Genomic DNA, 18396 nt, shown 5'->3' on the forward strand with positions numbered 1-18396 from the left:
TGGACAGAGGCTGCTTTCTTTGAAACCATGCCCAATCGGGATCCTCATGCAAGCTCTTTAGCTTGTTCCAACATACCGGCAGCTGTGGATCCAGTCAAGACGAGATCTGGCCAATGGGAAGCTCAGCGCAAAAACTCGCGACAGGGGATCAGCTTGTTGGCACGCGCTGTCCCCGCCAGATTCCGCCAGATTTGGTGGTCAACTCGCCTAGCCCCCTCAATTTCCCTGGCAACGAGAGGGCAACCAGACAGCAACCGTGATACTGTCTTTTTTCGTTCCCCTTTTCCCCGTCCGACCTCTTCTCCTGTACCCCATGCACACTTTGCAGGTTTCGGGAAGTCAGAGTATCTGTAACGCGGGTCAAGTCACTTGAAAGTGCAGCTGCAGTCATACGGTACAGACCAGCCAGTCTTCAAGCGTCAATCTATATCCGGAATCTGTTACCTAGGTTGCTCCCGTAACTTGCCAACTTATGACGACAACTGGCATTCGCAGCTCAATTTGCAGTCAGAGGCGAGCCCAAGGTTTGCATCTGTCTCACCTCCCACACCTACCCATTGTCGGCCCAGCCGCTGCAGGTCGGCTCCCTTCCTTCCCACAAAGGAACCTAAAAAAGCCATTATTGGCACTTGCGCCGACCCGATCTGATCTGCCCGGGTCGCATGAAGGCAGTCAAGTCTCGCATTGAACATTGACCCCCTTCGTCCACTCCTTCTTTCATATTTCGAACATCCGACGCCCGACTTCACGTCACAACCCTCCCACCCACCTCGGTCGACCAACTCATCGATACCCGACACACACACAACACAAAGATGCCTCCCCAGTCACAAGCCCAGGGAAAGAAGAAGCTCACGCTTGCACAGCTAGCTGCTTACGACGACATTTTAACCGATGCTCTAATCGACCACACTTATTACTGGACAACCATTCCCAAAAATCGCACATCTTACCATCCTTCCCGGGGCGTCAGAGAGGAGGAAATCGCCAAGCTCATCCAGACTCACCTCATCATCAACTCCGATCTCAAGACCGCCGAAGAGAAACTGCTTGCGACCGACGGCCTAAAGCGATTCTACAATGGTCTCAAAACATCCAAGGAAAAGGATGACTTCAAAGCCCACATGCGGCGCTACATGTCGACCTACCTGCCAGATTGCCCTTTCGAGGTCAGTGCAACCAATCGCTACACCATCGTCACGTATGAGGCCAGCATCGCAGCCCGGCGCTTCATCAGGCGCAACGAGACGATCAAATACCTGGCCGGAATCCAGGTGACAATCACCCCCGAGGAGGAGGCAGACATGGCATCTCGCAAAAAGGACTTTAGTCTAGTGGTCAGCAGCAGGAGCAAGTCAACCAGCTTATTCATGGGGCCTGCTCGATTTGCCAATCACGATTGCGACGCGAATGCCCGGCTCGTTACTTGCGGCCAGGCAGGGATTGAGATCATCGCATGCAGGGACATTGGCGTGGGCGAGGAGATCACAGTCAGCTACAGCGAGAGTTACTTTGGAGAGGACAATTGCGAGTGCTTGTGCCAGACGTGCGAGGCGAGACAGGTCAATGGCTGGCAGCAAGATGAGGGGGGCACTTCGGTGAAGAGAAGCATCGAGGATGATTTGGCGGCGTCACAGGGCTACTCTTTCCGGCGGAGGTTGAGAGACGAGAGTGTGGCAGGTTCAGGCTCTCGAACTCCGTCCGTCACCCCGGATATCCGCCCGAGGGTCCTCAAGAAACGGGGAAGCCAGATGGTTCTGAGCGACAGGCAGTCAACATCGGAATCGACGGAGGGCTCAGGCCCGGGGCGCAAACGAGGTGCGGCAGCGCTCGGAACCCCGCCCATTACTCCGGCTAAGCGCCTCAAAACTATGCAATATGATCTGCCACCTACAACATCCGGATCGCCAATTTCGAGAAGCAGCTCGGAATCTGAACTTTCGCGTAGTCCACTTGCATCTGAAGCCGGCAGCGCCAATCTCACCGACGTCACGACCCCCGCTTCAGACTCGGCAGATGGGCTCATTCTTTCACCTGAGCCGACGCCTATCAAGCAGGCGATCGAAATCCTAAGAAACGAGCAGCCTACAGCTGAGATAGACGTACAGCAACTGCCCGAGTCGATCTCCCCGGTGCCCCACAAGTCGTACGGCTTCCCAACAATTCTCCCCACCACCGAGGTGACCCCTCCGGCCGAAGAACTGAACAACACAGAAGCGACGAAAGCGACTCCTCCAGTAGAAGAGGTGGTTCCAATGCCACCTCCCAGTGATGTGGCCGCTCCGACAACGCTGGTAGGAAAGGCGAAGGGTTCCAAGAAGCGCCAGGCCGCTCAGCAACGGTCACCACGACCGGCACAAAAGCGTCGTGTGCCAGGAGATTACACCCTCACACCCTTACTTCTCTCAGAGCCCGAGACTGCCTGGATCCACTGCACCAACTGCAACACTGCATTTGTTCAAAAAGACGCCTACTTTACGAGAGCCAATTGCCCACGTTGCGAGCGCCACTCCAAGCTTTACGGCTACGTCTGGCCCAAGACCCAGCCAGCAGGCAAGAACGATAAAGAAGAACGCATTCTGGATCACCGTGTCATCAACCGTTTCCTGGATCCAGAGGACGAGGCGAGGGCGCGGGGGAAGAAGGGCTGGCGGGCAGGCTCACAAAGAGAGTCGACGATGGACACCGAAGGAGGAAGCAACCCTCCCCAGCGGGGTAGGGCCAGAATCAGAGAGAGTTTGGTCCCGAAGGCGGAAGGGGCAACCGCTGCTGCTCTCGATGGAGTTCGGCGGAGTGGGCGGGCTCGTAGGGCGAGCGCAAAGGTTATTGGGGATGCATAAGGATGGAAGAGGTTCACAAACGAGTTGATCACGGTTGATTTTTTCTGGGACTTTGTACAATAGGTGATGGGAATAGCGATTATATTATGGTTTTCGATGGCTCGTAGGGTCTTGATATGTTATCCACGATGGCAGTGTCGAGGGGTAATATATATATATATCATTGTGGTGGATGGAATATTGGTAATTATTGCTTCGTCTTCGACGACGAAGAAAATAGCGTTGAAAAAACATGCAAGAATATGTACACTCTAACACTCCCAAAAGATGCATTGGTGATGATCTGTTGATCTGCCCCTGATGAGCCATCGAGGTGCTTCCGGGAGGGTGGTCCAAGCTCCCATTATACCCCTGAAGGCAGCTGTGAGCCTGCGTAGTATTTCAGACTCTCGTACAGCTCCTTCCTTTGTTTGTCTCTTCGGGGCAACCGATGCAGGAGCTCCAGAGAGAGAGCTTGCTTGCTTCCTTCCTCCTGTTCGCCAGCCTCTCCGTTTGCGCAAGGCTTCCGTCCTCTCTTTTTGCGACACTACCGACGGCGCATCATCCCTCCGACAACCATCAACCCCACCCATGGAGATATTTTCCTATCAATTCAGTTAATTCTCGACTCTCGTTCTTATCGCTGCAGCATCGTCATCATCGATACTAAACCGCAACGGTTCTCCGGTCCAGCAGAACCAATCGCGCCGGTCAGTTCCATCCATCATTTCCAATTGCGCCAATCAATTGCCTTGATAGCTTCTAATATCCTCAACCCGTCACAATGGCCGACAGCTTCAACGAGGTCATTGTCGAAGAGACCCCGGCCACCCAGCAGACTGGCGACGTCCAGATGACCGAGGAAGGCGATGCGCCTGCCGCTGCCACCGAAACTCCTGCCGCTGGCGGCAGCACCGAAAATGCCGATTTGCCTTTTGCTGAGAGCGATCCCGACGATACCCCGGCGCCGCGCATTACCTTTTTGCAGTACCTGAGGAGCCCCGTCGTCACTCTGTTGATTGGTAGCAACGATGAAGAGACCATCCTGACGGCTCATCAGGGGCTGTTGATCCAGAGCCCATACTTTGCCGATCGCATCGCCGAGTTTGCCGATGATGGCAGCGTATGTCTTTCTCCTGACCTCTAGTAGCAGATGAAGGCTAACCCACCGCTTCCACGACAGCCCCGCCAGATTGAGCTTCCCAACGAAGACCTCGACGCCATGGGTTGCTTCCTCGAGTTCCTCTACACGGGCGACTACTTCCCCAAGAAGATCGCCGGCCAGCGCAGCCTGGAGAAGGACGCCTCGATCCCCGACGTGGACTACACCGGGGAGCAGCTCCTCAAGCACGCCAAGGTTTACACTCTGGCCGAGAAGTTTGGCCTCAACAACCTCAAGAACTTGGCGTCGAGCAAGATCCACTGCGTCAACTCCACCGCCAAGGGCGAGATCGCCTACGCGCGATACGTCTACGAGTTCACGGCCAAGGACGACACGAGCATCCGCGCTCCTGTTGCCAACTTTTGGGCCACGAGATCGCACACGCTGCGCGCCGAGGCCGAGGACGAGTTCAGGAACTTGTGCTTGGAGTTTCCTCGGTTTGGTTACGATGTTCTTAGTAAGTTTTTGGTCGAGATGGTATGGAGGGAAATGCTAACCATGACATTTCAGCCCGCGTCTTGGACGAGAAGCTCAAGCGGGAGCGCAACGAGAAGATGCACCCCGCTGCCGGGAGCGGGAGGAAGAGACCTCGTCACAGCAGCGCCACCAATGCTTAAGGTTGTCTGTTGAGGATAAAGAAGGGAGACGGAGGAGGATAATGGATACCCATCACTATAGCCATGACCACCACTACCACCACAAGGGAGGGAGGGAGGGGAATGGTTGTTGGAAGAGAAAGGCAGCGACGGCGTTTTTGCAGAATTTTTGTTAACCTCTTTTGCTTCATTGGGGCTTATACCACAGCTATGCTTGACTTACGGAAGAAAAGAAACCAAGCGGGAGACGGACATGACTTTTTTTTGTATCATGTACCAAAATGTAAGTTATTTTTCTTGTCCTAGCTTTATATTCTTGCCTCGGCGGGAGGAGGATTTCCTTGAAGTGGTGATAATTTAGGTACCATAGTGGAAAAGAGGCGTTGAAACTGAATAAAACGCAGATTAATAACAGTTCAACCTAGATGGCGATATCCTCATTCTTTGGTGTCTTGCTTACTTGCTACCTCGGGGAAGGATCAGTGATAGGGATGAAGCAGGAAGGGGGTGTCCAAAGGGGAGGAAGTACGGTCGAGCCATGAAATTAAAAATCAGGTTTTCAAAGGCACGGTAGAGTGACAAAATGAGAGTCTCATCGCACCATCGATATTAGGCTCTTTTTTCAATGGACTTTTTTTGGCTTGTAGAAGAGCACTTTGACCACCACTTTGGCCAAGGCTCTGCAGTGGAGCCCACCCAATTGAAGGCATTCCCAAGGCTTACAACATGAACCATACAGCTAATACCAGGTGCAGCGAGGCCAAAATGATATCAAATATCGGCAATTAAAAGGGCTGTAATCTAGTCAATGTTTATTTTTCCTACTATTTTTTCAACAACTTATAGTAAGTACCTACAATAAATATAGCAGAGCTATAAATTATAAGAGCTTCTTTTTCGATAGAAAAAAAAGGGCGATAATTACTTTGGTAAGTTTATAAACTTTGAAAAGAAACATACGTAACTTAATTAAGTAATGTTAAAAATAAGCCGGTAGGTTTTTATTCAAATATTAAACCTGCCCAATGTTGGTAGGGACTTCTATCAAAATGAAAACGATTACACCTCTCTGTATAAAGCCTTTGGCCAATAGTAAAGAGCTAAAATCGAGGGTGCGATTAGACCCTAACAAGACGGGCTCCTTCTCTAAGCGTAGTGATGTCCTTACTTCTTTGGCCCTGCCGCATTCAGTCTGGATGGTCTGAACCCTCCTCGGCGCCGACGTGGTCAAGATAAGGTGTTGGGGGTCTTGTTTTGAAAGTTTGTACAAGTCCGCTGATTGGGATGTACTGTGATGAGAAGTGATATAGGGTCGATACTGTGAGGTTGTCGCTAGAGCCACTATACAAGATGGGATCTCGGGTTGGGTTCGGTTGGGGTGGAGAATATGGTAGTAGTTTGCCATCGGCGTCGGTATGAAGTGAGAAGATGATGTTTGGTTGTCTGGAAGAGATTGTAAGGATCTAGGAAACAGTGGGTTAGCTCTGGTATCATAGAGCTGATGGAAATGATGTAGCGTGGGTAGGTCTGTTTCAGATTTGCTTACCTTCGGCCTTTGTGGACATGGAGCCTAGGGAATATTTGGTTGAGGTGAACAGGTAGGTAAAAGGGCGACTTATCCATTCCTTTGGTAAACCAAACTAGCGGATTGTGCTGGGGAGTGTTTGAATTATTTGTGGATAATGTTTAGCTGGTTCCCTTCGTTTGAGGAGCGTCCAAATAATCCGGGGGATGGTTTGAGAGATTTTTGCTGTAATACCTATCGAGCTGCTGCAACAGCTTGGAGAAAGAGCATGAAATGATTGGCTTGTTTCAAGTAGGGATCAAACGATAGAGTTGGGGTGTAAGAGAAACAATCTCGGGGGCAGCAGCATGTACGAAGTTGCTTGGTGGGTACCTAGTCTCTCTGTCTCCTTCATTGGTGAAAGAATACTGGGTAGTGTGACGTCTGCGCGACTGGATACTTGTGATATCTTCAAGCCTGCGGTGACCGACCTCCGTTTACGACGCGCAGTATTTAACCCCAGGATTTGGTCTCTTTCATCCTACCTTATCTTCTTCTAACTGCGCTACGCTTCAAACTCTCTGGCGACGTCATGTTTGTACACATAGGACGCATTTCCCAGGTATTTTTGATTTCCTGATGTCTTGAATCAAACCAATTGCAATGCGGGCAACTAATCTTCCTGCAGGTCTGATCTTGAAATAACACCGCCTTTCTGACTGACGATCCTGCGACTCTCTAACCCGCCTGTTGATGGAAGGAACGTTGTGATCAGGCTGCATATGGACCAACCTTGCGAGCGTATTTGTGAGCACTTACTCATCCCACTCCAGTCGACGCCATTGATCGGTCAAAAAGACGCTCGGTTTGCTGACGCCATTCCCAATACCGGAAAGTAAGGGATGTTGATTCTTGGAACTTGCTCACAGCACATTCTCACCAGGCTTGCTTTTGGCACAGTGCCTTATTCAGCTCCACTCAGAACAAACTCGTCTCCTGCCCCCTGGGCCAGACCTGTTCATTCATGGTGATATTGTCGACGATTTTCGTCGCGTTAGCGAACTTTCAGTCGACCTCTTGGCACAGCATCCGAGGGCTAAAGTATCGGGTAGGTCTCATCCCGCACCCAGCTCTAAACATGATCAATCACATCAGTCACCATCGCAAGGCTGCGTCATTGAAGATGGACCCTGCATGTTGCACCGCATACATGTGGAGGTAAATACCACGCGGAGTCTTTGCTGCCACTTCAACGCCAAGTCGACTGGAGAGCCGTCAAAATACCTGCGGAAATCCCCACGTCTCGGAGAAGTCTCCAAAGTTCTGGTGGCAATTAAATCAAAAAGGGGGTGGCCACGTGCAAAAGGAATTTGTTGCCTGCCAAAGCCACCGACTGTACGTACCGTTGGAACATTGGAACATTCCTTCGTGATCTGCACATGTATAAGCGAACGCCATGATCGGACTCAACTGCGAGATTAAGCGGCTGCAGCAGTCACGCTATCTCGGATCGGGAAGAGATCATCACTAGTTTAAATGTAGTCTACCCTTGTTCCTCTTCAACGTGGACGACCTTTGTCAAGACCAAAAAATTGGTTTATCGAAAGATTATGTATGATAGAGGACTTGAGAAGGCATGGTGAATCACAGAAGTCAAGCCTAGGTCGAAATCTTTTGCTAGGGCCGGATTCTCTAGGAGATGCCGCGTTCTTTGGAGCTCGAAGCCAGCTCGGTACCAGCTCTGATCTGTATATCCAAAACTTGTCTGGGAATCGGAGCTAAAATACTATTCCCTGAGTTCTAACCGGCAAACGGTCTGGGGTCAGACCAAGGGAGCTAACTTGGTTAAGCACAATGTTCAGCTAATTCGTACTCTCGAAACCAACGACGATGCTTTACCGTAGATACACCACAACCCATCGGTTCTTTTTCCATGTCCCCACCATGAGGATCTGGGCATGGAGAAACCTTATTGGATTATAGACATCCCAGACCTTGCCGCCACAAAAGTGACAAATCATATCTGGCAGGGTCGATCGCGTTCCAGTTCCGTATTCTCGGGATAAACTTACACACCCTCGATCATGGCGGTATTTTTACCAAAGGTGAACGGGACTGGATTTGCTTACCAGAAGCGAAAATTCGCGAAGAAAGAAGAGTGATATCCTTACCTAGTACTCGGCCACAACGATGTCTACCTAGTAAAACTGAAAGATTTCAACAATCTTCAGCTGTTGTTGTTCCTGATGCCCCCTTTTCCCCTTTCCCCTACCAGGTGACGAGGAAGAGCAGGGGGGTTTCATGTGTTCGGCTCTGGTAGATTTCATCCACGTTTCCCCTGATCTTTTCAATACATGTTCCATGCACAAGGGCCCCCCCTCATGGCGGGGAGGATTGGGTGTGAACAAGGAGATCCGGCACGTTCCGGGTCCCGATTACCAGTCCACCCAGGCTCAGAAACATAAGATGCGAGATGGTGCCCGGTTTGTTGGTTCCTCAAGTCAGTATTGAAACCACCACCAGACCAGGATTCTCTTTATCACTCTTCATCAACGAATCCGATGACCCCTTGACCAGGTTTCTGAACAGGTATATGAAGCCGTATTCCCCCTCCCCATCTGCCAACACGCTAATCGCACACTGAGTTCTTCAGTAAATACCAACAGTCGACTCCATATCAGAAAGCTCTAAATCTCAACAACTTCCCTCCACCTCTTTCACCATGGCACGTCGTTCTTCAGACCCCCTCAGGGTTATTGGCCAACCGCCTGCAAGCGTTGGGATGAACGAAACCATCAGTCCCGCAATCGAGGTCTCATTCACTCTTTCAGACTACAAAGGCGTAGATATCACCAATATCGGCAATCTCTTCGCTACCGTCGTTCTACATGAAGGATACAGCCAAACCGCTGTAGATGGCGGGTTGACAGGGGCGACGACGGTATCCCCTGACTGGACCCGCACGAGCAATGGTGTTGTTCACTTTACCTTCGATGCGGTTGCAACCAACTACCCCATGGCTGGAGCATATTACATCCAGGTCGCTGTTTATTATATCAGCAATGATGGCGGCTACTACAATCTCGTCGAGGGGAACGTCACGGCCTTGGACATCTTTTGATCTTTTGGTCCCAAATCGTGAAACATGATGTCTGTACGTACGTGTTTGAAGGTCTGTCATTCATTACGAGGGTGGCAGCTAACGAGTGGTAACAGCAATGCCGCAGGAGGCCCAAGATAGTTTCATGTCGAGGCTCACAAAGAATCCTGGTTTTCCCTACCCACTGGATGGATATCAATCCTGGAGTACTGGCTGGAGTTTGCTCATGGCGTTTTGTATTTTTATGTACCTTTCCCTTCACCCTCACTTTTAGGTAGTTCGGGTTCATACAGCACCGAAATCTGATTTGGAGCCTTGCTTTTTGATCCTTTGACTTTCTCATGCTGTCTTTGAGGCTTCTCGGCAAACAACCGATTGGACAAACGCCCACGGCATGTGCAAAAGCCACGCGAGCGCTACCAAGGTCTTGGATGAAAGCCGAGAACCTTGAGGGAAATTCTTGAGAAATTTCAACGCACAGCCAAACGAGATCCCCATACGTCATTCCAGGCTGGATGAGGCTGAGAACACCAGCTATTAGCCGTGTCACCACCAACATCCCACGTGGAACCAGGGTCCAACACAACAAGCAAGCCACCTGCTACCGTCGAAGTCCGATTGACGGGCAAGTGCCGATTATGCAGTAGAAAAGACTGAGATTTCTGCTTTCAAGATCGATCCAAGTCTTTGACAACTCCTTGCTCACGCGATTCCAGTGATTTGACGACCAAGTCAGTGCTGAATGCAAAACTTCCTTGCGCAAGTTCAGCTTTCTGCAGCCATCATGAAGAAAGCCCAAAAGAAAAAGTTGAGCGCGTCCTTCTTGCTTATCATAACCACACGGCTCAATCCCAACTACCTGACACCCATCATGACAACAAGCCACTGACGTCGAAATTATACACAGCCTCCCTACACACACATTTTCTCGTCCGTTTTATTGCTTTGTGAAGCCCCCCTTCTCACACTCTTACAACATCTCCCTGGCACTTGTCACTCAACCGCTATCTCGCACCACCATATTTCTTCTTCTTCTCGTCCACCTCACCTCATCATCATCACCATCCCCAAAAGAATGATGCAATTCCCATGTAAGCACAACCAATGCAGCCTCCACATGTAAGCGGTCACTTATGTTTTCATCACCTTCCACAACCCAATCTGAACCTCCTGGTGGGCCAATTCATCTCACACCCACCCGCTTGGACAGACAATACATTACAAGCCGCCTTATCGGCTAGGACCCCGGACCCAAAATCTTGGAAGAGGTCTAACAAGATCACCAAACATGACAAGGCTGGCACGTGTCACTGGTGTGTGACCGCGCTTACACCAGGCTGACGTACCCGCCTCATTTGACCTCTTTCGGTTACACCCCCTCCCTTTCTACAAAAAAGTCCGATGTAAATACCATCTCCTCTCCTTCCCGGATCGAATCAACCAAAACAGCAATGAAAAACCAACTCTCTTCTCCTTTCGTACCATATTCTCACTCAAGCAAGGGACTTTTCCACCCACTCGGCTTGCATCCCGAAAAGAAAGATTGATCACGAATGCATATTCTCCCTCCTCTGCGCAAGACACTCTGACATCACAGCACACGTCACGAAATTCTCGAAACGAAAAGATTCCATCAAATTCCCCGAAAAAGGCAAAAATGAGCGACTCATCCAGTATGGATCAGAAGAAAAAAACGGCAAAAATGATGTCATTTCGACGGGAATTGAGCCCGACGTGGGGGTCGAACCCACAACCTTGAGATTTCGGAGCACTCCTTAAGAGTCTCACGCTCTACCGATTGAGCTAGCCGGGCAGGCTATTTGATAGGGTTAATCAGCGGTACTAGGGTAAATGTTATTGTGCATGATCCACCATCGTCACCACCGCCATCGCCGACACCATGTTGATTCCTCTTTTTTCCAACCACCAGACATCTCACATTCACACCGACATAAATCGTGATAACTTGGAAACATGAATTGTTACTATCGCTGAAGAACTGTCCAATCCCAACCATGCCCAAACGACAAAAATTAACACCGCTTTCAACCCATACATCCCGTCCATCATGTGCATGCAATTACAGAGTTCTGGAAGAAAAAAAAACCATTTTAGTCTCGTACAATCGTCACCTTGTATTTTCTTATCCCTTTTCCCCCCCCAATTACTGCCCATTCATGGCAACATCATACCAAATTACACCTGCTTGAGATACTGGAGCATCTTCTCCCGTTCTTGTACCGGCATGGTGTGAAGGACATCGCGGATACCCTTCCAGGCAGGGTTGCTGGCAGCATCCTCCGTAGACTGGCTACCAAGACGGACGAGCTCGCGCATCTCGGCCTGCAGAGCCTCGGCCTTGAGGTGCTCAACCTTCTCGTGCACCACCTTGCGGTTTTCCTCGTACCAGATGGCAACCTCGCGATCAGACTTGTCAAAGTGGGCAATACCGCACCAGGATTCGAGGAGGGAGAGGTGACGGGCGCGGGCTTGGGCAGCTGCCGCCGCATTCTTGTTGTGAACGCCCGAAACCGCAGCCGCCGAGGCAAGGCGGCGGAGGATGTACTCCTCGTTCAATCTTCTGCGCACGCGCCAGTAAAAGAAGCGGCGGGCGTTGCGCCACTCGAGCACCTCGCGAATGACACCCTTGGCTTTCATGCGGCCGGCGCGGTCGTGAAGATCGGCAAACTGCAAGCTGATCTGAGCATATACAGGCAGAAGCTCCTGCTCGCGCTCCGTCATCTTCTTCTTGATCTCATCGATCTCCTCCTTGGAAAGCGACGTGTCGGCGATCTGCCTCTTCAGGCCCGAGTAAACGGGATCGAGACGGGCCATGGTCTCAAGCTGCTTGTCCTTGCGGTATTTGATACCGATGATACCCTCAGGCTCCAAGACACCGCCGCGGGCGTCCACATCGGCGTACATCTCCATGGCGGTCGGGTTGATGGTGGGATCGACAACGACCCACGAACCGCCACGAAGCTCACCGAATGGTGGAATGTAGATGAAGACTGGCTGCTCGAACTTGACGAGAGCATCGACAATGTACGAGCCGTACTTGAGGACCTCGTTGTACATGTCACGCTGGCCACCAGAGAATCCACGCCAGTTGGCAAGGATCATCAGGGGAAGCTGCTCGCCATAGTTGAAGTCGTTGATGGCCTGAGCAGTCTTGAAGGCAGAGTTGGGGTACCAAACACCACCGGCCTCGTTGCTGACTTGCTCGATCGAGTCAGGGTTGGCAGGGTCGGCGGGTGTGATGTTCTCGACAGAGCGGGTCTCGACACCGATGACACCCATAGGAATGCCGCCGAGACGAGCACGACCAACCACGACAGTGCGAGCCCAGCCGCCAAGGGTCTCCACGAAGGAATCCTTGTCAAACAGACCAGGCTGGAAACCATCCTCGTCCTGCTTGCCGGCAATCATCCACCTGACATCATAGGGCTTCTTCTGCTCTGGGGTGAAGACAACGTCACGATCCCAGCTGTCGATGCCAAGGCTGATGGGCACAGGGTTGTTGCGCTTATCGGGAACGAAGGACATCCACTCAACAATCTTGGAAACACCAGCAAAGTCGTCGTTGGCGGTCAAGTGAGACACACCGTTGCGGTACATGATCTGAGTGCCACCAAGCTGGAGGTTAGAGGTGTAGACCTCACGACCCAAAAGGTTGTTGAGGGCGGGGGCACCAGTCAGGATGATGGGCTGGCCCTCAATTTGCACAGCACGCTGACCAAGGCGGACAAGGTAGGCACCAATACCTGCAAACAGTCAGTACACGACTCATTTCAAAAGATCGTCAGAAAAAGGGGGAATAACTCACCAACCGAGCGGCAAGTGACGAGCGTGCAAGTAAAGATATCCTGGTAGGCTCTGCTAGTGGCACCGGCGATGAGGCCGGAACCACGCAAGCATTCGACACCCAAACCGTCTTCAGCACCGATGATGGTGACAATCTTGTGACGCTTCTCGCCACCCTCAGAGACCTCCTCGGTCAGCACAGTGCTCTCGAACCTCTTCTTGGCCTCATCGTTGAGGTAGAGGTACTTGAAGCCAGCCTCGGGCTTGCCCTCCTCGTTCCAGGCCACGCTGAAGTGAGGCATCAGCTCGTTAGCCAGACCCAAGCGAGCACCCGAATTGGCCGACAAGTAGATGCGGGGAACGCCCAACTTGCGAGCAAGCTCTGTGCACTTGTAGAAGAAGTTGTCTTCCTTGGGCCCGAAAGAACCAATGTTGAAGGTGATGTCGTTGGCGACGACAATAAACTTGCGGCCCTTGGGGTATTCGGGGGTGCGGGCGCTGATGAGCCAACCGACCATACCGCAGGTGTTGGTGCCTGGGTCGCGAGAAACCTCGGCCAAGTTGTCATGGTCATCCAAGACAAGCTCGTTGAACTCGATGCACTCGCCAACCGGGGGCTGCTTCTCGGCCATGGAGGGGACCTTCTTGACAGCATTGGCCCAGCTGTTCTGGATGGCCTGGCGGAAGAGCTCGGGGAAATCATACACATACTGAGTGCCCATCAAATGAGCCTTGTACCGCTTGGGCTGGAGCCAGTTCTTGGTGGGGTAAGGGGTCGAGACGGGGAGCAGATGCATGGATCCGATCTTGGTGGTGCCACCGGTAGAGTAGAAGACCCAGTCGCCCTTGTCCGACTTGCGCTCGGCATACATCTCTACCTGGATGACGTAGCCAGAGGTGTTGGTGATGATCACACGCAGAGGGTAGGGCATGCCGGTGGAGGGATCAGTGCAAATAATGCGGATCTCGACCTGGGCAACACGAAGACGCCAAGCGCGGGGACCGAAGCGATCCAAGAAGCCCTGAAGCGACTGCTCAACTTCCTGAGGCTGAAGCTGGAAGACGGGAGTAAAGTTGATGAACATATGGTTCAAATCCGAGTTGTGTGTGCCGATAATCTCGAGAGCGTCAAAAATATCGTTGATCACGCGGTCGGCTTCCGAAATCAAGTACTCGGCGGTAGGAATCTCATCCCGAAGTCTTCCGGGGCGAATGACAGCACGAGTGAAGAAGCGCCTATCAGTCTCAACACCCTTCCCAACACCCTCGTACATGTGGATATTCTTGTTTTCGGTGAAGACGGGCTTGATCTTGAACTTGGAGAGACGAGCCAATTCGAGCTGGAAGGCAAGAGAAGGCTCAATGTGGCGAATACTGTCATCCTCAATGTACTCGGGGCCACGGAAGGTGTAGTAACCGGGGTACGAGCCATCGTTGCGGCCGCAGATGAAGGTCAGACGACGGACGCGGCGGGCGAAAAGGTCATCCTTGAACTGATGGACCAGGGGCAAGATCTCCTTCAGGATCTCATCATCGCTGCGGCCCTCAGCATCGCGGATGGCAACGTTGACAACGGCTGAAAGTTCGTCGATGCTGTCAAGACGAGGAGGAGGGGGCGGGCGACGCTTGCCGCTGAGGTCAGGAATGAAGCCAGGGGTCTTCTTCTTGGCGCCGTTCATCACCGGGAGGGTGTCGAGAGCTCTGGAGAGGAGGTCATCGGCATCCTCGAGGTACTTGCATGGAACTATCACACCCTTACGGGTCGGCTCCTCCTGTGTCTTCCTCTCGAGGTAGGACATGTCGCTGATGGAGTGGATACGCTTGAAGGTGTTATCAACCGGCGTAGCCGGAGAGGATGGGGCGGCGGACTGCAAGGGCAGCCCGAACTCGGTCTGGCCAATCTTGCGCAGAGCAAAGTCCCAGGAAACGAAGGATGGCGTCTCGGTCTCATCGGTGTGGTACTCAATCTTCTTCAGGACATACGCACGGTACGCGCGACGGACGTAAACCTCCAAAGCAGCCAGAGAAACCCAGGGATCCTCGTGAGCGAAGAACAATGTCAGGACATCGAAGACAGTGTACTTGGAGTCGACGACCTCCTTGATGACCTCAAGGTTAGGCTCCCGGTGGTCCCAGCCGGTCTCGCCGTAGCGGGACTCAACAACAGAGGAGCGCAAAATGTGCTCCATCTGGGCGGTTCTCTCCTCGAGAGACGGAAGGGCACACTGGATGAGAATCTCACGAGCCTTCAACGAGACCTTAGCAGTTTGGCGGGACTCGAGCTCGGCCATCTTGCGAAGCACTGGGCGAAGGTACTTGCCAACGTTGCCAACATTGGGCTTGTTGGGACGGTACTCCTCCAGAATGGCGAGAACCAGCGAGTTCTTGGCCGCGACTCTGGTATGCGACAGCACAGTCTGCACAACCTTGGAGGTGTCCTCCTTGTTCTGGTCACGAAGCTGCAAGATGACTTCCTCGTCCTGAGACCGGCGGCCAGAGAAAAGGCGCTCGACCTCGGCGTACATGTTCAGGAGCTCAGTAATAACGGTCAACTCACGCACCTTCTGACCTTCGGCATACATGTCGAGCACGTCGGTCAAAGGCTGAAGAGTGGTCTTGAGGACGTCCGCGTCGCTCTTGGAGGTGACGTTGTCGTCAAGGAACTTCTGGAAGACCTTGGCCAGGTTGCGAGCAGGGAACTCGGCGCCACGCGAGGACGCACGTTCGAGAACAGAGCTGAACTGAGCGTCGAGCTTCTGGGGCATGCGGGCATGGAGAGCAGAGAACTGAGCCGAGAACTCGCTGTAGGGGAGCTTGGGGTCGCGGAGCACCTCAATAAGCCCCTTCAGGGTCTGCAACATGATTACCTGGTTGTCGAAACCCATGAGGATGTTCTTGAGGGTGTTGAAGAGAAGGGTGAACTTCTGGGCGGGCTTGTTACCAACCACCACAGGAGGGCCATACTCGGGAAGCTGGCCGATGAACGACTGAGCTTGCTTGACGCGGCTGGGGTCATCAAGAGCCAAGATACCGAGAATGTCACCAGCCTCGAGGGTAGCTCCGGGCTGCTTGATGAGCTGCACAATACCGTCCTCCTGTGCGATGAGGGGCATGTACATCTTCATGACCTCAACTTCGGCAAAGGTCTGGCCAGCACGCACGTGGGCACCGTTCTCCACAGAGTACTTCACGAGCTTACCGGGAGATGGCGTGCGGAGCTGGGTGGGGTCGTTCTCCTGCTCCAACAGGCAGGTCTTGCTGTCGACTGAGATGCGAGTGGCGGCGGCCTCTTCCTTCCAGTACACGTTGTGACTGCGCCCATCGAGGAGGACCAGGAGACCACCGTCGCTGAGAGCGCGAACACCGACTGTGCACTTGGAACCGTTGATGAAGAGGTGGTAGCTGTCAGAGCTGGAACGACTGACGGTGAACTTGTACCGGTAGCCCTCATAGATGAAGTCCACAGGGAAGACAGTCTTGAGAATGTCCTTGGAGGGGACTTGGCCCTTCTCCAGACCGGCTCTGTATTCGGCAATGCAGTTCTCGCTGGCAATGTGAGCCTTGGTGACAGCACCGCAGACAACAGCGAGCATAGGGTCAGGTCTCTCGGCAGTGAGCTTCTTGGAAATCAACTCATCAAGCCAGCCGGTGGTGATGGTGTTGTCCTCGAAAGCTTCGGTCTCGAGAAGCTTGATGAGGTATTCGACAGTAGTACGGAAGTCACCACGGATGCTCAGCTCCTTCAGGGCCACAACCATGTGCTTTCTGGAGGCAGCACGGTTCTCGCCGTAGGCGAAAATGTGACCGAACTGAGAGTCGGAGAAGCTGTGAATACCACCAGCGGAACCGACAGAGAAGTAACCCCAGACGTTGGAGCTGGAGCGGAAGTTCAAGTCGTGGAGCACACCGTTGGATGGCTTGAAGCCCTCACCGGGATCCTCGGAGGTGATACGGCAGGCCGTGGTGTGGCCCTTGGGCGTTGGCCTCCGCTGGGTCTTTTCACTTTCAGGGTTCGCAAACTGGAAGTCGATCTCGGTGGCCGTCTTGGGATCCACACCATACAGCAAACGGATGTCCTGAATCCGGTGAAGTGGGAGACCCATGGCGATCTGCAGCTGGGCAGCGGGGAGGTTAACACCGCTGACCATTTCGGTCGTGGGATGCTCGACCTGGAGACGAGGGTTCAACTCCAAGAAGTAGAACTTGTCATCGGCATGGGAGTACAAATACTCGACGGTACCGGCGGAAACGTAACCGACAAGCTTGCCGAGGCGAACGGCAGCCTCCTCCATGGCCTTGAACGTGTTTGGCTTGGCAATGGTGACGGGGGCCTCTTCGATAATCTTTTGATGTCTGCGTTGGACCGAGCAATCTCTGCCAAACAGCGAAATGTTGTTGCCGTATTGATCAGCAAGCAATTGAACCTCCAAATGTCTCGCACTGTCGGCCAACTTCATGACGAAAATGGGAGAGCCAGGGATCTCGCTCGCCGCCGCCTTGTAAAGCTCCTCGAAGGTCTCCTCGTTGACGACCTTGCGAATACCCTTACCACCACCACCCTCAGAGGCCTTGACCATTACTGGGAAACCAATCTCCTTCGCCTTCTCCAAGCCCTCTTGCCACGAGCTCACGCAGCCCTTGAGGTAGACATCATCTGGAACTGTGACGATGCCATCCTCGTCCACACTCACTTGGGAAACGCCAGTACCAGACCATGGAATACATGGCACATCGGCGTGCTGAGCTACAATGGTGGAAGAGATCTTGTCACCGAGCGAGCGCATGGCAGAGCCCGGAGGACCGATGAACACAATCTTCTTTGGTGACGCGGCGAGGGACTCTGGAAGCTTGGGGTTTTCCGAAGCGTGACCCCAGCCTGCCCACACGGCGTGTACGTCCATACGCTCCGCAATGTCAACAATAAGCTCGACATTGGCATAGTTGTGGTTGTTTGTGCCGCCGGGAACCTCAACGTAATGGTCAGCCATACGGATGTAGTCGGCGTTTGCTTGCAAATCTTCTGGCGTGGCCATCACAGTGAACTTGATGGCCCGCTCGTCGCCAAACGTCTCGTAGGCCCATTTTCGCACTGATCTGATCTCCTTGACGGCGGCGATACCGTTGTTGGCGATCAATACCTGTGAACAAGAGAGTTAGAAGTGTTTTCTCGAAGTCGAAAAGTATCAGGCGAGCACTCACATTTGTAATGACGGTGTGACCGTCGTGGTTAGCGACAAAGTCCTTCACCTTGGACGGCGGGGCATTTTCCAGCCGGTTGCCGCCAATGAAGTGGGAGGCGATCTTGTGCTTCTCGGCATACGAAGCCTTGCCGTTGGACTTGGGCACTATAACGCCGTTCCGTGGTGTGTCTCCCATGATTGCTGCTTTGGGGGGGTGGGCTGCAGACTCGT

General features: G+C 52.7%; 3 protein-coding genes and 1 non-coding gene across 4 annotated transcripts; 3 read left to right on the plus strand and 1 right to left on the minus strand.

The window, feature by feature from the left end:
* Window positions 1-815: 815 nt before the first annotated feature.
* Window positions 816-2840, plus strand: set9 (histone lysine methyltransferase Set9; the record flags this gene model as incomplete). Its single annotated transcript, XM_062915380.1, has 1 exon — window positions 816-2840. The coding sequence occupies one exon, from the start codon at window positions 816-818 to the stop codon at window positions 2838-2840; it is 2025 nt and encodes a 674-aa protein (XP_062761234.1).
* A 428-nt stretch (window positions 2841-3268) lies between these two features.
* On the plus strand, window positions 3269-5016 carry QC763_703810 (uncharacterized protein). The gene is made up of 3 exons (XM_062915379.1): window positions 3269-3942; window positions 4003-4438; window positions 4492-5016. Exons 1-3 carry the CDS (start codon window positions 3604-3606, stop codon window positions 4596-4598), a joined length of 882 nt encoding a protein of 293 aa, XP_062761235.1. The 5' UTR covers window positions 3269-3603; the 3' UTR covers window positions 4599-5016.
* A 5891-nt stretch (window positions 5017-10907) lies between these two features.
* Window positions 10908-10994, plus strand: QC763_0114790. The gene has a single exon. It is a non-coding gene; the product is annotated as a tRNA-Lys (tRNA).
* A 144-nt stretch (window positions 10995-11138) lies between these two features.
* Window positions 11139-18361, minus strand: ACC1 (acetyl-coenzyme-A carboxylase; the record flags this gene model as incomplete). Its single annotated transcript, XM_062915378.1, has 3 exons — window positions 11139-12945; window positions 13008-18123; window positions 18185-18361. 3 exons carry the CDS (start codon window positions 18359-18361, stop codon window positions 11378-11380), a joined length of 6861 nt encoding a protein of 2286 aa, XP_062761236.1. The 3' UTR covers window positions 11139-11377.
* Window positions 18362-18396: the final 35 nt, after the last annotated feature.

This window comes from Podospora pseudopauciseta (genome assembly GCF_035222475.1).
Source record: "Podospora pseudopauciseta strain CBS 411.78 chromosome 7 map unlocalized CBS411.78m_7.2, whole genome shotgun sequence".
Lineage (NCBI taxonomy): Eukaryota > Fungi > Ascomycota > Sordariomycetes > Sordariales > Podosporaceae > Podospora > Podospora pseudopauciseta.

Excerpts from the sequence above, each read along its gene's own strand:
- QC763_703810 (XM_062915379.1), top strand. The coding sequence starts at position 3,604 with ATGGCCGACAGCTTCAACGAGGTCATTGTCGAAGAGACCCCGGCCACC. Across the intron at positions 3,943-4,002 it reads AGTTTGCCGATGATGGCAGC|CCCCGCCAGATTGAGCTTCC; the intron begins GTATGTCTTTCT and ends CTTCCACGACAG. Across the intron at positions 4,439-4,491 it reads GTTTGGTTACGATGTTCTTA|CCCGCGTCTTGGACGAGAAG; the intron begins GTAAGTTTTTGG and ends ATGACATTTCAG.